General features: G+C 52.3%; 2 protein-coding genes and 1 long non-coding RNA gene across 9 annotated transcripts in view; 2 read left to right on the forward strand and 1 right to left on the reverse strand.

Moving 5' to 3' along the window:
• LOC310768688 (transmembrane protein 87A-like) overlaps nt 1–2,372 on the forward strand; it is a gene marked incomplete at its 5' end in the record, with an annotated part of 32,496 nt that extends 30,124 nt beyond the window's left edge. For all 5 annotated transcript variants that reach the window (XM_083627327.1, XM_083627323.1, XM_083627325.1 and 2 more), the window contains one exon: nt 625–2,372. In XM_083627327.1, coding sequence (XP_083483453.1) covers nt 625–666 — 42 coding nt within the window. In that variant the 3' untranslated portion in view covers nt 667–2,372. The remainder of the gene's footprint in view (nt 1–624) is intronic.
• The window catches only part of LOC310769202, a 159,198-nt gene that overhangs the window by 101,457 nt on the left and 42,964 nt on the right, over nt 1–14,777 (forward strand). The gene's annotated exons all lie outside the window — the stretch shown is intronic.
• SYNE4 (spectrin repeat containing nuclear envelope family member 4) overlaps nt 1,632–14,777 on the reverse strand; it is a 31,944-nt gene continuing 18,798 nt past the window's right edge. Inside the window, exons 9-14 of one of the 3 annotated variants that reach the window (XM_083627305.1) lie at nt 14,564–14,642; nt 13,269–13,438; nt 12,168–12,320; nt 10,822–10,883; nt 8,063–9,708; nt 1,632–5,522 (exon numbers count right to left, since the gene is read on the reverse strand). In XM_083627305.1, the coding sequence (XP_083483431.1) occupies nt 9,462–9,708; nt 10,822–10,883; nt 12,168–12,320; nt 13,269–13,438; nt 14,564–14,642 (711 nt within the window). In that variant the 3' untranslated portion in view covers nt 1,632–5,522; nt 8,063–9,461. Of the gene's footprint in view, nt 5,523–8,062; nt 9,709–10,821; nt 10,884–12,167; nt 12,321–13,268; nt 13,439–14,563; nt 14,643–14,777 lie in introns of those variants that run through there. The other 2 variants (XM_083627306.1, XM_083627307.1) reach the window with 2 other exon arrangements.

The raw sequence follows: 14,777 nt of genomic DNA on the forward strand, positions 1-14,777 counted from the left end.
GGCAGCCTCCTTTATCGCTAGCCTCCCTTATCTCTCTCCCGATCGCTTGCCGATCAGCTGCTCAGCGGCTTCGTTTCAACACCCCCTTCCCTCTTTCTAAAAAAAAAAGAAGCACGGTCTGCTTTTCTCCCCTGGGCAATTCGGCTCCAGGGACCACGCATTCGCTCCATAAGATGCACAGACATTTCCCCTTACTTTTTAGGAAGAAAAAAAGTGCGTCTTATGGAGCGAAAAATACAGTATGTCCGCTGAATACCCTTTATCTACTTAATCATAAAACAGCGTAAGGCCTATGCGTCAATTCCCTTTTTCCCACCCAACATCTCCCAGACTGTTCCTCCAATTTGCTCCTGGGCAACGGCTGGTTTTAATGAATAAATACGCCCACAAAATTGAAGTTACATGGTTTTCCCAATCCCTCCCTATAGCTAATAATTTGCCAGGCCCGCCTACAAGAACCATTGGCCGAGCTTCTGTGAGGTCACAGCAGCTAGAGCTTTTTATAACCATCACGACAGAACTGCAAAGGAGCTCCTGTTCTTATCTGAAACCTACTATATTAAAACTTTTGTAAAAAGCAGGTTTTCCCATGTCCTCCCTCTCTCCCCCCCCCTCAAAAAACAGGAAATAGTGACCACGAAATTTGAAATGTCCAAAATGGAATGAAGTCTGGATCCGGCCGAGCCGCTCAGCCGCACTCTTTCCCTGGTGGATTTCGGAACGGACGAAGAGTCGCCGATGGTCGTCCTTTTCCCTTTTTTCCTTTTTACACATGCACATATATAATATATATACATATATATATATATTTGTATATGGTCAAAATATTATTTTATTACTTTTTGGTGTTTCTCTAACTATGGAGCGCCGAGGCTTTTTGGGGTTTGTTTGTTTTTTGGCCAGGCGAGGACCTTACACCTGACCCCACCAGTTGGAGGGCAGACTTGTAGCCGAGATCGCCAGCGCCCCCACTGGAGAGGAGGGGGATTGCGGGACAGTCGGACCGGCGTTGCTTTATTGTCGACTTCTTTCCCAAACCCCGTTTTGGAGCAGGCCTTCTCTGATGAGGAAACGCAAGGGGGACTCTTTGTAGCGCCATTTTGTGTCCTTTGCCGTTGGCCTCGGGGTACTTGTACAGTCGGGTCTCTTGACGCTGGCTTGGGACCTGAGTCGCTTGTGGGGACGGGGTGCAAAATTCTGGGGTAGGGAATGTGCGCAAACCCAAAGTTTGTGCAGCTTCGAAGCTGCTCCTCTGACCGCATGGAAGCGCTCTGCCTAAGGGGAGGCATAAAAGGGGCAGGCCTCTCTTTTTGGAGGAATCCTGAGGGCAGGCACCCCAAACGTGGCCCTCCAGATGTTTGGGACTACAACTCCCATGATCCCTAGCTAACAGGAGCAGTGGTCAGGGATGATGGGAATTGTAGTCCAAAACATCTGGAGGGCCGAAGGCTGGGGGTGCCTGCCTTAGGGGGATAGCGGCTGGTTTTTTGCGGAGGAGACGCAGGCAAGGGGCACGCCCGACTCCGCAACAAAAAGGGGGCGCAGGTTGGAAAGGCTGACTTTTATGGCCAAGGAGAGCATTGGGGCAGATCTATAGGGCGGGCAGATCTATAGGGTGGGCAGGTTCGTTGGATCTCTGGAACCAAGTTTCCCGCAGCAGCTCGCCGTGTTGAGCCGCAGGAAACTTTATGGGGAAAAAGCCCCCGATTGGTTTATTTTGGGGGGCATAAGGGAAACTGAGGGTGAAGGGAAAGCCATATGGGGAGCAGAGAGAGCCCAGCTTGCTTGAGACCACAGCCTGGTTCTTGTCTCAACAACGGCAGCCTCAAAAGCACTTTTAAGTGTCCTTTGGGCAATAGCAGGCAGCAAGCACCCTTTCCTTCGTTGTTGGATCGTAAGAAGGATCGCAGCCACCCCCGTCCCCCCCCCTTTATTCCCAGGCCAGCCTTCTCCCTCCCCTCAACCTGATCCCCTCCAGATGTTCGGGACTACAACTCCCATCAGCTGCAGCCAGCACAGCTGTATATTGCAAAGGCTGACGGGAGTTGTAGGCGGAAACATTTTGCAGCCACCTGGCTGGGAAGGCTGTCCTGGGAGATCCTTCCTGGACCACTTGAGATATATATATATGTTGCTCCCTGCCTTGATTCCGCATTTAAAAGATGCTTTTTCTAAAAATAAATAATAGAATTCCACTCGGAGCGGTGTACAGACTTATCCCCTTGGGAAGCTTGCTCTTCTGAACAGCTTTTTTTCATGTTCCCAAAAACTTCAGCCGGACTTTCTGATGTGACGCTTTTGAGGTTACCTGGATACGCAGGGAGGGAATGTCGGATTTCTTCTCAAATAAACCCTTTTATTTATTTTTGAAATTGTACATACATCTTTGGGGAGGGGAAAGCTGTGTGTGCTTTTATGCAGCCCTATTAAAAAAAAAGAGGAACAAAAGGTTCACCCCCTAGAGTGTGTGTGTGTGTTTGCTGCGTTCCCCCGCGGGTTGGGGAGAAGGGGCAGAGGTTCACCGGGAGAGCAGCTGCTTTGAGTGCAGAAGGCACCAGGGTTTTGTCACACAACGCCTCTAAACTTGAAAAGTCTCAGGTGAGAGGACAGGAGGTCCTGGGCTCAACAGAGAGTCCAGTACCACTTTCGGGACTACCCCCCCCCCAAAAAAACGAGTCACAACATATACCCAGTTCTGGTTGAGGGCAACTGTTGCTCAATGGTTAGAGCATCTGCTTTGCATGCAGGTCCAGTCCCCTTTTCATCTCCACATAGGGCCCCCCCCTCCTGAAACCCTGGAGAGCTGCTGCCAACCAGTGCAGTCTGCGTTGAGCTGAATGGACCAGTGGTCTGACTCAGTAGAAACCTCCTATGTTCCTAAAACCAGCCCTGCAAGAGGGCAAGGTACAAACGAGCAGACGGAAACTTCATTGGAACAGGTTTAATTGTATTTTTTGACACGTCAAACCTCACCAGTCCTCCGCTCCTGTTCCTCTTGCCCACAGGCTCTGGAATAAAAGGGTCTTTTAAAAAATAAAAATGGGGGATGCCTTAAATTACTAAAGGATTAAGTGGGGGGCTGGTGAAGGCAGTAGGGGAATGGAGGCGCAGGCCTGGCCCCTGAACCAAGCCTTGAAAGCATGCTCTGTCAACCTGGTGCCCCCCAAATGCCTTGGACTTCAACTCCCACCAGTGCCGGGCAGGAGAGCTGAGGTGCATGAGAGCATGGCTAGAGGCTGTACTAGAAAATATCTGGAGGGCACCAGGTTGGCAAAGCTTGCTTTCAAAGTTCTCTGCTCTCCCCAGGAATGGAGACCTCAAGGAACTTCTCTGCTGGACCCCTGCTCTCCTTGCTCCCGCTCGGCCGCCTTTGCCAGCTGCTCTGCTGCGGCGTCAATGGCGGCGCCCACGATCTCCACCGCAGCCTGGTAGAGCTGCTGCTTGTCGTCCTCCTCTCCCAGCTCTGCCTCAGGTTCCTCCGTGGGCGATGGCAGCTTCCGCCCGGAGCTCCCTCTCCTTTGGCAAACTTCCCTTCCTCCATCCTCGGCGAGAGCCTGGCAGGGCCTTGACGGGGGTGGCCCCTCCTGAAGGCCTTGGCCTCTGGGTGGAAGGGAGGGAGGTGGCTCCAGGGGGGTCAGCAAGGTCTGTGGGAAGCCAGGAGATGGCGCCCTTTCTTCCTCCGTGATGTAGGCCCTGGGAGCGTCATAAGCGTCTGGTTCCAGGGCATGGCTTCTGCCAGGTGGCGAGGCTGGCGGAGGAACCAAGCAGCTGCTAAGATGCAGCACTTCCTGGCGGATGTGTTGGGTCTCTTTGCTGGCGTCCACCACATGCCCATTATCTCTGCTTTTGGGATTGCTTGCAGTGGAAACATCCCTTCCCCGCTTTTCCTTTGGCCCAACCACCGGGCTTGCCAGCAACTCGCTGTTCAGCCAGCCCAGATCTCTCGTCGCCATCAGCATGCCCTGCCCGCCTGGGTTCTCAGCGAGATCGGCGAGAGCCTGTTCCTCTCCGTCCGATGCCTCGGCCCAATACCCGTAGTCTCCCAGCTCAGGGGCCTGGTCTGCGACGTCTTCCGCCTCTACTCCCTCCCCCCCAGGAAGGTGGCAAGTTCCTCTCCACTCGAAAACGCCCCTGAGGCCTCGACTCTCTTCCCGAAGCCGCCTTCCCTCACTCAAGAAAGTGCACAGCTCGTCCACTTCCCGTTCAGTCGCGGGGTCCGAAATATCTTCTGCCCGCCCATGGATCTCCAGCCCACACCTGGAGCTCAGGTGGTCGCCTTCATCCTCCTCTTGAGTTTCACCCACGTCGGATGCAAGAGTTTTGTCCTCCGTGGCTGAAAAACGGGGGGATCCGTCCACTCTGGCGATGGGCGAGGTTTCAGGCTCCGCGGGGAGGCGAATATCCCGTTCATCCACTGCCTTGGGACTTCTCTTGCTCTCTGGGAGAACCGACCTTTTCTTTGCTCTGGATCTCAGCATGGCCCTGAAAGCTCTCCACGGCTTCGTCACCCACCAGCCAACAAACCTGTCCACCGGATCGGCCGCCGCCATCTCCGCGATGGAGCTGGGCTCTGCCGGACTCGGGGCCTTGGCTCTGGGCGTCCACCTCAGAGGAGACTCCCCGTGCGGGTCGGCGGTTCTGCTGAGGGCGGCCACAGGCCCACACCGGACTCTCGCCCTCTGGGCCGGTGATGCCGGTGGACCAGTGGGCGTCTTATTCAGGCACAGAAGTTTCCTGAGGAGAGAGGTGCCAGTTTTCCCTCGCACGGATTCCTCGTCAGAGTCCGGCCCTCGGGCGTCCTCCCGCATGGCCGGCTTCCGGACGGCCTGGATGGGGCTCTCGTGGGTGGCCTCCATGCAGAGGCGGCTCTTGGGGGCCACCTGAGGCGGATTGGCGGCCCCTTTCCTCTTCAGCCAGAAGGGGCACCTCCCCTTGAAGAAAGCCCTTCCGGAGGGATGCGGTTCTCCTGCCTCAGATTTGCTCACGGACCCCCCAGCCCCGGGAGAAGGCCTTGAAATCAGGCTCTTTCTTGACACTTCCGCTCCCAGCGAAGGGAGTTTGTTGATATCATAAGATAATGAAAGGTGAGCCTCTGTTATCCTCTCGGAGGAGGTCTGCATGTTTTGTTCCTTGCCGGGAGCTCCGGTTTATTTTTGTCCCTTGCTCCCGGGATGGCTTTTTTTAAAGAAAAAAATTGATGCTGGTGGTGTTTCTAGTCCTCAGCGTTTCTTGGCTCACTTGCCTCCATCTGCGGTCAGCCTCCTTCAAAACTTCATGGCTCTTAATCCAGGCTGGAGCAGGTATCGAAACTCACATATTTCTTCTTCAAATAACCGCTGCCAATAGGTTTTTTTTGGGCGGTGGGAGGGGGACAAGACAGGCGGGGGACAGCGTTCCTCCATCAGGTATTTCCCTGCCAAATTTTATATTACCACCTGCAGTGTGTCCACAGGCTCTGCTTTTTCTCATGTGGATGCAGAAAGGGCTTGGAAACACGAAGGGGCATTCCTTTGCCAGGCTTCCTGCAGAACGACACAAAATACGCATGTCCACTGAACAAATAATTAGGAAATTTATACAGCCAGTTTTTGAGGAACGTGGTCATTCTGGGGGATGGCTGCACGTACCCTGAGTGGCGAGCCCACTGGGGATTCCCCACAAAGCCCCCTATTTGGGCAGAGAAACAGACTTTGGAAGGCTCTCGCTTCAATCCCTGGAATCTTCAGAAAGAGCCCGTTTCTAGAGATGTTGAACATGCTGCATGCACAGATGACACTCGGCATCCATGCTAGGCTCCTCCTCCAATGATCACGAATGAGCCAGCAGTAAATCACACTGTGCAAGTTGGCATTAACTATTAGCAAAAGCGCGATCTGCAAAGAAGTGTCAGGCCTAATGAGTGCAGCAACTCGTCCCCCGCATGTCTTGCCCCATGGATCAGTTGCCCTGTCTCCCCACAGCCATCTAAGTTCCCTCCTCTCCAGGGCTTTCCCCAAGCAATCAGAGACTGCGCCTGGGTGCAGCCAACCTCTCCTCTACCTCTTTTCGTGCCTCTTCTGGTCCTGGGAGACCAGCCGGGAGGGGAGCTTGTTGCAGCAGGAGGGGGAGATCCCTGTGACTCTTCATCAGCCTGACCCATCTCTGCCTCTTGGCCCCCTTTCCTCTCCAGCCTCTGAGTCTGGACTGCTCTCTGCCACAGCCTCTTCCCGCTCACTAAGCCCTGTTGCCTCTCCAGCTCCCAACACCACTTCCTCCCCGTCTGCTCCCTCTGATCACTCATCGTTGTCCCACCACCACCCCCCGGCTCTGGACCTCTTTCCCTTGGGGGGCTCCCCAGCCAGTTCTTCCCAACCATTCCTCTGCATCCAACCACTCCATGAGACCAATGTTTGAAGCAACTTGATTTCTTACGCCCAGGTGCCCCTCCACCTCTCTTCAGAAGCCACCTCATTCCTAGGAATCCTGGTGTTGCTGCTTGAGATGAACAGGCCAAACTCCCCCTGCGTACATTTTGTTTTGCCTTGATGGCTGGACCTCGTTTTCCTTCTGCAAAGCCGGGAGCTGCGTCTATTTCTGGCCTTTTGCCGGCTCCCTCCACTGGCACAGAGCTTGTGGCCGTGAAACGTTCTGCAAAAACGTCTCTCCAGAATCCCAGCTGTTTTCCTAGCGAGCCGGAGAACATTGCTCAGCGACCCTTATGGCTCCGCTCATATTGAGGAAGGCTGAGCTCAGCAAGAGATGGAGGGAGGGAGGGAGCGTGGAAGAGACCTTGCATTTGTGCTCATTCTTGAAGGATTAGGGAGCAAGGATAGCCTGATTCGAGCCCTTGGAAACTAGCAAGCACACTTCTGAGCATGTGCAGAGAGTCATCTCTGCCTCGCCGCTTTGCAAACACAAGCTGCCTCCAGGCATATTTTGTTGGAAGACGAGATGCATGCGTAGCTCAGCTGATGAGAGCATGGTGCTGAGAATGCCAAACTCGCAGGTTCGATCCCCATATGGGGCAACTGCATATTCCTGCATTGCAGAGGGTTGGTCTGGATGACCCTCAGGGTCCCTTCCAACTCCACAATTATATACAAGGTTTTGAGCTCAAAAAAAAAAAAAGCCCCCAAACTGTGACTTCCAACAACACCAAGCAGGCAAATTGCTCCTGGTATACCTTTTCACAGCCCTATTTATTTAATAAAATCATAGAATTGTAGAGTTGGAAGGGACCTCTATGGTCATCTAGTCCAACCCCATACAAGGCAGGAATCTTTTGCCCAACATAGGATTCGAATCCACGATTAAGATTCTCATGCTCGACCGACGAATTCAAAAAAATTTCTTTTTGCTTCATTTCGTAAATGTATGCAGCTCTTGATTGCAAAACACAAAAAACCTCAAAACAATAGTAAGAATATATATTTTTTGCGACTTTCAAAAAGCCCAGTAGCTCAGTCAGTAAACTATGGGACTCTTAATCTCAGGATCCTGGGTTTGCCCGAAAGATTCCTGCAATAGACTAAAAAGAGATTCACCAACCTGGAGACGGCCAGCTGTTTTGAACTACAAGTCCCATCAGCCCCAGAGGCCCAAGAATGCCTAAGGCAGTGCCTGAGAATGGGGGGCTGGATATGTGCTGGGAGGGCTGTGGGAATCTGGCACCTCCATCTGCAACCTCCCCCCCCCCCCGCCCAGTCCTTTAATCCTGGGGAGGAAGAGGGCGCACGGAGCGCGGCGGTGGGGAGACAGAAGGCAGCGACCCCCGAGCAGCTCCCGTCCTCTGGAGGTTGTAAGGCGGGGTGGGGGCACGAGTAAGCGGTCCCCCCCCCCGGCTTGACTCCTCCGCCCCCAACCATGCCATGTAAGTCCTTGCTTCCCAAGGACTTTGCAGCCTGGGTCCGTGCGCGCACAAGATGTGCGCAACTGCGCAAAGACGCTCGTAGCATCCTGGCCCTGCCTGCTGCTGCTGCTGTATGGGGACCCCCTCCTTCAGCGGTGACCTTCATCTCCCCACTCCCCAGCTAGATCTACACCCCCCCTCCCACCCCCAGCGATCGCACTGCACCCCCTTTACCTGACTGATGCCCAGCTGATACCCAGAGCATCCGTGCCAGCCTTGCAGCGCCGGGAACAAAGACGGGCGCAGCCAGCTCCGCTTTCTTCTCCTTCCCAGGAGCCCCTCCCTCTCCCCTCCGCACGTACCGGGGGGAGCCTCGGCGCGTACCGGGCTCCGCCACGGGTCCGAAGCGCGCCTTGCGCTCCCGGCCGCGCGGAGGAGCAGCCTCGGACGCCCACCACCCGTGGCAACATCTGGAGGGCGCGCACGGGAAGGCGCCCTTCACACGTTCCCGCGTGACACGCGGGCGGGCCCCACGTGCCCAGACCCCGCCCGCCTGCTCTCTCCTTCGCGGCCTGTAGGAAGGGGCTGAGCGGCAGGCAGGCACCCCACCGATTTCCACAGCGACCTGGCTGCTGGGATTCACGCGTCGTGCAGGAACGTGGGAATGGAGGGGGGGATTGGTAGGAGGAGACGCTCCTAAGGTGGGATGGAATGGAAGCCCAGCAAGCCAACACCAGGCCTCTTTTTCTCCTCTTTATTTGAAAACCTTTGATGCCAAATATATTAAAGAAGGGGTAGTGGAATGAAGGGGTCATATACATGCTCAGTTCTGGTGGCGCCTGGCTTCTCTGAAGGCAGGAGGTGTATCTTCTCTGGCCGCCTGCTGGCCACTGGCTTGTTCATCTTCAAGCAGAGTCTGTGGCAGCAAAATATTCTGCAGAAAAGGCCCCCCGGAATTCCAGATGTTGCCACGTCTAGCGGGGGAACGCGGCTCGGTGGAACACAGCAAGGGAAGAGCAGAGGTTGCCAGAAGTACCACCTAAGGTCCTGCATTTCAAAACGCAGCCGCCTGCGATCTACGGAACTCCTAGCCACAGGGTGATGTACGCAGACACACTGAACTTAATGGGGATGGCTAACCTCGGTTCCTTGACTTCTGTGACTCTGTGCCGAGTGGAAGAAAGGCGGGGTGCACATCATACATTTAAAGCACACCCAAACACAGGAATCCTGGGTATAGCCGTTTGTCAAGGGTGCTGGGAACTGTAGTTCTGTGAGATGCATACTACAGTTCCCCGGATTCTTGGAGAAAGGGAATGTGCTGCAAACGTATGGGGCATGCGTAGTTGGGTACAAGTTCCTTCTTTTTTAAGAACAGTTAAATAAATGGAGGAGGATAGGCCTAACAGTGAATATTTGTGTTAACAACTAATAATTGAACACTTGGGGGGGCGGTATTCTCTCCCCTTTCACTAGGTGCTACAGCCCATCTCTGACCAGATGCAGCTGGGTGCTGCACTGCAGGAACAGATTCTGGAACCCACCGGACGACGAGCCTGTGGAACTCCCAGAGACAACTTTCTTCTCTCCATGCATTGTGAAGAGTCCACGCCGCACCAGCACTCCCTGCCTTCTAAGTGGGTGGTGGCCCACTGTACGTGAGCATGAGGTGGAAGGATCTGGCGTAGCGGTTTTCCTGGAGGCAGGAGAGCTCTGACGAGAGCTCCGACGGGTACAGAGGGAAGGGGCTGGCCAGGAACAGCAGCAGCAGCAGCAGGATGGCGCTGAGGATCACCGCCGTCCTGTTCCATATGGCGGGGAGTCTGGGGGGCTTCTGGGTTCGGAGGCAGGAGATGATGGAAGGCTCTTGTAGGCTGGATCTGGAAGGAGAAGCAAATGGTTCAGATTTGTAAATCTGGTTGTTGGAACACTTCTTTGAATAATAATAATAATAATAATAATATTTTATTTATATTCCGCCCTCCCAGCCAAAGCCGGGCTCAGAGTGGCTAACAACAGTAAAATAATACAGCATTCTTTATGGACTTAGGTAAAGGGACCCCTGACCGTTAAGTCCAGTCGCGGATGACTCCAGGGTTGCGGCGCTCATCTTGCTCTATAGGCTGAGGGAGCTGGCGTTTGTCCGCAGAAAGCTTCCAGGTCATGTGGCCAGCATGACTAAGCTGCTTCTGGTGAACCAGAACAGTGGACAGAAATGCCATTTACCTTCCCACCACAGTGGTACCTATTTATCTACTTGCACTTGACATGCTTTCGAACTGCTAGGTTGGCAGGAGCTGGGACCAAACAATGGGAACTCACCCCGTCGCGGGGATTTGAACCGCCAACCTTCTGATTAGCAAGCCCTAGGTTCAGTGATTTGACCACAGCGCCACCCAAGTCCCTATATTACATTCTTGTTATTGTATATTACATTAAAGGTAAAGGTAAAGGGACCCCTGACCATTAGGTCCAGTCACGGACGACTCTGGGGTTGCGGCGCTCATCCCGCTTTATTGGCTGAGGGAGCCGGCGTACAGCTTCCGGGTCATGTGGCCAGCATGACTAAGCCGCTTCTGGCGAACCAGAGCAGCGCACGGAAATGCCGTTCACCTTCCCGCCGGAGCGGTACCTATTTATCTACTTGCACTTTGACGTGCTTTCGAACTGCTAGGTTGGCAGGAGCTGGGACCAAGCAACGGGAGCTCACCCCATCGCGGGGATTCGAACCACCAGCCTTCTGATCAGGAAGCCCAAGAGGCTCAGTGGTTTAACCCACAGCGCTACTCGCATCATTATGGACTTACAGGACCTCCAAAGGTCACTTCCACAGCAGGGTCAGAGGTCTCCTCCCACAGCCCTCTTTGGCCTCTCACGGTTGGAGCCGTCAGAATCATAGCAGATTTGGCTCCAAGGCCGAGCAGCTGCCCAGCCCTATCCCGAAGCGCACAGCAGAGAGATGTCTTTGTCCAATTGGAAGGAAGCTCGCTTACCCCTGCTCAATGGTGATTGCGATTTCTGCTGGCCGGGAGTCGAGGGGCTCCTTCTTGCAGATCTAGGAAAACAGGCACAGAGAGTGAAAAGGAAAAGCAGGCAATAAACAAATAGAAAATTAGTTTTCGTTGGTGGTGAGAGAGATTGGGGGCCATGGTTGGTTTGCCTTCCTTTACAGTGGTACCTTGGTTCTCAAACTTAATCCGTTCCAGAAGTCCGTTCCAAAACCAAGGTGTGCTTTCCCACAGAAAGCGATGCAAAACAGATTAATCCATTCCAGGCTTTTAAAAAAACCCTCTAAAACAGCAATTGAACATGGATTTTACTATCTAACGAGACCATTGATCCATAAAATGAAAGCAATAAACAATGTACTGAAGTCACACAAACAATCAATCAGCAGCTGAACTGGGTTCCACGCAGTCACAAAAACAACAAAAAAAGAGAAGCAAAAACGCAAAATAAATAGCAAAAAACAGACAGACCTCAGCGTAATATTCAAAAAGGAAGTGTGGCACTCAAATTGGAAGCGTAACACTCAAAACAGAGCATGTTTGACTTCCGAAAAAGGTTCACAAATCAGAACACTTACTTCCAGGTTAGCAGTGTTTGGGTTCCAAGTTGTTTGAGTACCAAGGTGTTTGAGAACCAAGGCACCACTGTATTATGTTCCCACGGAGGACTTTAAGGTCCACAAATGACAACACCTTGGAGGTCCCAGGTCGCAAGGTGGTTAGACTGGTCTCTACTAGGGCCAGGGCCTTTTCAGCACTGGCCCCAACTTGGTGGAACGCTCTGTCACAAGAGACTAGGGCCCTGCGGGACTTGACATCTTTCCGCAGGGCCTGCAAGACAGAGCTGTTCCGCCTGGCCTTTGGTTTGGACTCAGTCTGACCCTTATGATTCCCTCCCCTTGTGGTTTTGATCTATGGGCCACTTTTAAAATGAGGCTGCATTTTAAATTGCATTTTAACCTTGTTTTTTTTCTTTTCCCATTATGTTTATACTGTAATTTTACTGGTGTTAGCCGCCCTGAGCCCGGCTCTGGCTGGGGAGGGCAGGGTATAAATAAAAATATTTATTATTATTATTATTGCAAGGAGATGCCACCAGGGCTAAAGTCTGGTAGGAAGCACAAGCTCAATGGGCCTCCGAAATCCAGAGGGGTGGAATGGCTGGAGCTTCTCCAGTGTTACCCAAAGAAGCACTCTGCACATGCTCAGAAGTGCATTCCTTACAGCTTCAGGATCTCCAACCATTCCTTTCTCGGTTGCAGCCCAAGACAGCGAAGCCACAAGGATCCAGGGATTCGTTTCCCGGTGTTCCCAACCTATCAACTGCTTACCTGCCCAACGTTGCTGGCTGGGGTTGGCCGAGTTGTCTTTTTTGCCCATCGCTGTGACTTCTGCCTCTTTGGTCCTTTCCCGCTTGCCTGGGATTGCACTGGGAATTGCAGATTGAGGACATGTAGAGAGACAGGCCCACAAGTCCCAGTGACCTGCAGAGTGGACAGTAAGATTATAAGGTGCTGCCCTCTATGGAGCCAGATCTTTGGTCCATCTAGTTCAGTGTTGGCAACACTGGCTGGCAGCAGCAGGATTTATTGCCCAGGACTGAAGCCGGACTCTTCCCCTGTTTTTTGGAGCACCTGCTTGGCATGCAGAAGGCCTTGGGTTCTATCCCTGCCATTTCCAGGTAGGGCCAAGATGGGAAAGGCTAAAACCCTGGACAGCAACTGACCCTCAGAGTACACCAATATTTCTCAAACCTGAGTCCCCGGTTGTTGTTGGACTACAACTCCCATCATCCCTAGCTAGTGGGATGAGTGGTCAGGGATGATGGGAGTGTCAACATGCAGAGGGGCCGGGAGGCCAGCTGGCAAGCCCAGCTCGGACGTCTCCTTCCATCGGCCCGTGCTCTGACGTAAATCAGCGACCCGAACTTCAAAAGCCAGGGCACGCAGAGTGAGGCCACTGGGCCCATCACCTCCTGGCAAATAGAAGGCGAAGAAATGGAGGCAGTGAGAGATTTTACTTTCTTGGGCTCCATGATCACTGCAGATGGTGACAGCAGTCACGAAATTAAAAGAGGCCTGCTTCTTGGGAGAAAAGCAATGACAAACCTAGACAGCATCTTAAAAAGCAGAGACATCACTTTGCCAATAAAGGTCTGTATAGTTAAAGCTATGATTTTCCCAGTAGTGGTGTATGGAAGTGAGAGCTGGACCATAAAGAAGGTTGATCGCCGAAGAATGGATGCTTTTGAATTCTGGTGTTGGAGGAGATTCTTGAGAGTCCCATGGACTGCAAGAAGATCAAACCTCTCCATTCTCAAGGAAATCAGCCCTGAGTGCTCACTGGAAGGACAGATCCTGAAGCTGAGGCTCCAATATATACGTTCTCTACAACCCGAGATGTTCTCGTCCTGCTCCATCAGAAGAACTTACTTGTTCCACCTCCAGCTTCCCTCCCATCTTCTCCCGGCAGCTCTGGCCCAGCCAAGTCTCAATCCGCTCGGGGTCAAATCCCATCGGTTCTGCTTGGCGGGGGCTCCCTTTCTTTGGCGGCCCATTTTGGGGGTGTTGACATCCCTGGAGCTCCCTTGAGTACGACGTTCCTACCAGAGAAGGCAGCAAGAACATCAGATCAGGGCGGAAATCCTGTCCCTAAAGTGGAACTCCAGTCTCCGGAGTAGATGGTCACAGAGCGCTGGCAAACAAGAAGGAAACAGACGTGCCTGGTCTTTATGGAGCATTTGTTTCTCATTTGCTTGCCAGCAGGTTATACGGCATTGAGCATCCATCCTGAGTTGCTTGTGTGGTGGTTATTGGTCTTCCGTTAACCCATGGGTAGGCAAACTGAGGCCCAATCGCCTTCTCAATCCGGCCCCCGGACGGTCCAGGAATCAGTGTGTTTTTACATGAGTAGAATGTGTCCTTTTATTTAAAACGCATCTCTGGGTAATTTGTGGGGCCTGCCTGGTGTTTTGACATGAGCAGAATGTGTGCTTTTATTTAAATTGCATCTCTGGGTTATTTGTGGGGCATAGGAATTCATTCATTTTTTCCCTTCAAAATATAGTCCAGCCCCCCACAAGGTATGAGGGACAGTAGACCAGCCCCCTGCTGAAGAAGTTTGCTGACGCCTCGACTTTAACCAGTCATTTATCCACACTTTTAGCACATTTTCCCCATCACTTTCCTAACTGCATAAATTAACAACAACAATAAATTATACTCCGACTTTTCCGCTGACAGGATTCAAGTCAGCTTAGAGATAAAAACAAGAACCACTAAAAACACAGTAAAAACAATAATTAAGAAACAATTGTGGTCGTTTTCACACCAGAGTGCTTTCATATACTATAAGTGGGCAAAAATCTAAACTTCCAGTACACGATTGACTCAGTCTCGCCAAATGCTGGCAATCTGGAGGAAGCCTTCTGTGCCAGAGTTTACACACCTGCTGAAAACTTTTCTATTCTGCCAAGTCTGTGCTGGCAATTAAGAGCACATCTTTCAAAATAATCATGTGGTTTCTGATTTTGACTTTCCATATGGTTTTTCCAATTTGTATGGTTTTATGTCCTCTTGTTGTAAACTGTTTTGATTTTGTTTTAATGAAATAACAGCATGAAAATGTTTTTACAAATAAGTTCCAGGCACACCCAAAGGGATGATTCAGCTTATTAAACCGGCATCTCCTCTAAAAAGACCCTGGGAGATCAAATGCGGAGACTTACCAGAACTGCACCTTTTTATTTCCTGGTCCGTGACGGAGGAACTGAATTGATCCCACCCCACTTGGAAGCCATTCTGCACCTGTGAGAAAGGAGGGGAAAGATGGGGGCAGTTATGAAACTACAAGGAAAACCATTAAAGTGGCAAGAAGAACGGCAAGATTTTGGAGTGGGGGAATCGGCCATTCTGAAAACCAGATGGGGTAGGGAGGCGGGG

The sequence above is a fragment of the Podarcis filfolensis genome (genome assembly GCF_964270895.1).
Source record: "Podarcis filfolensis genome assembly, chromosome: 8".
Taxonomy (NCBI): Eukaryota; Metazoa; Chordata; class Lepidosauria; order Squamata; family Lacertidae; genus Podarcis; species Podarcis filfolensis.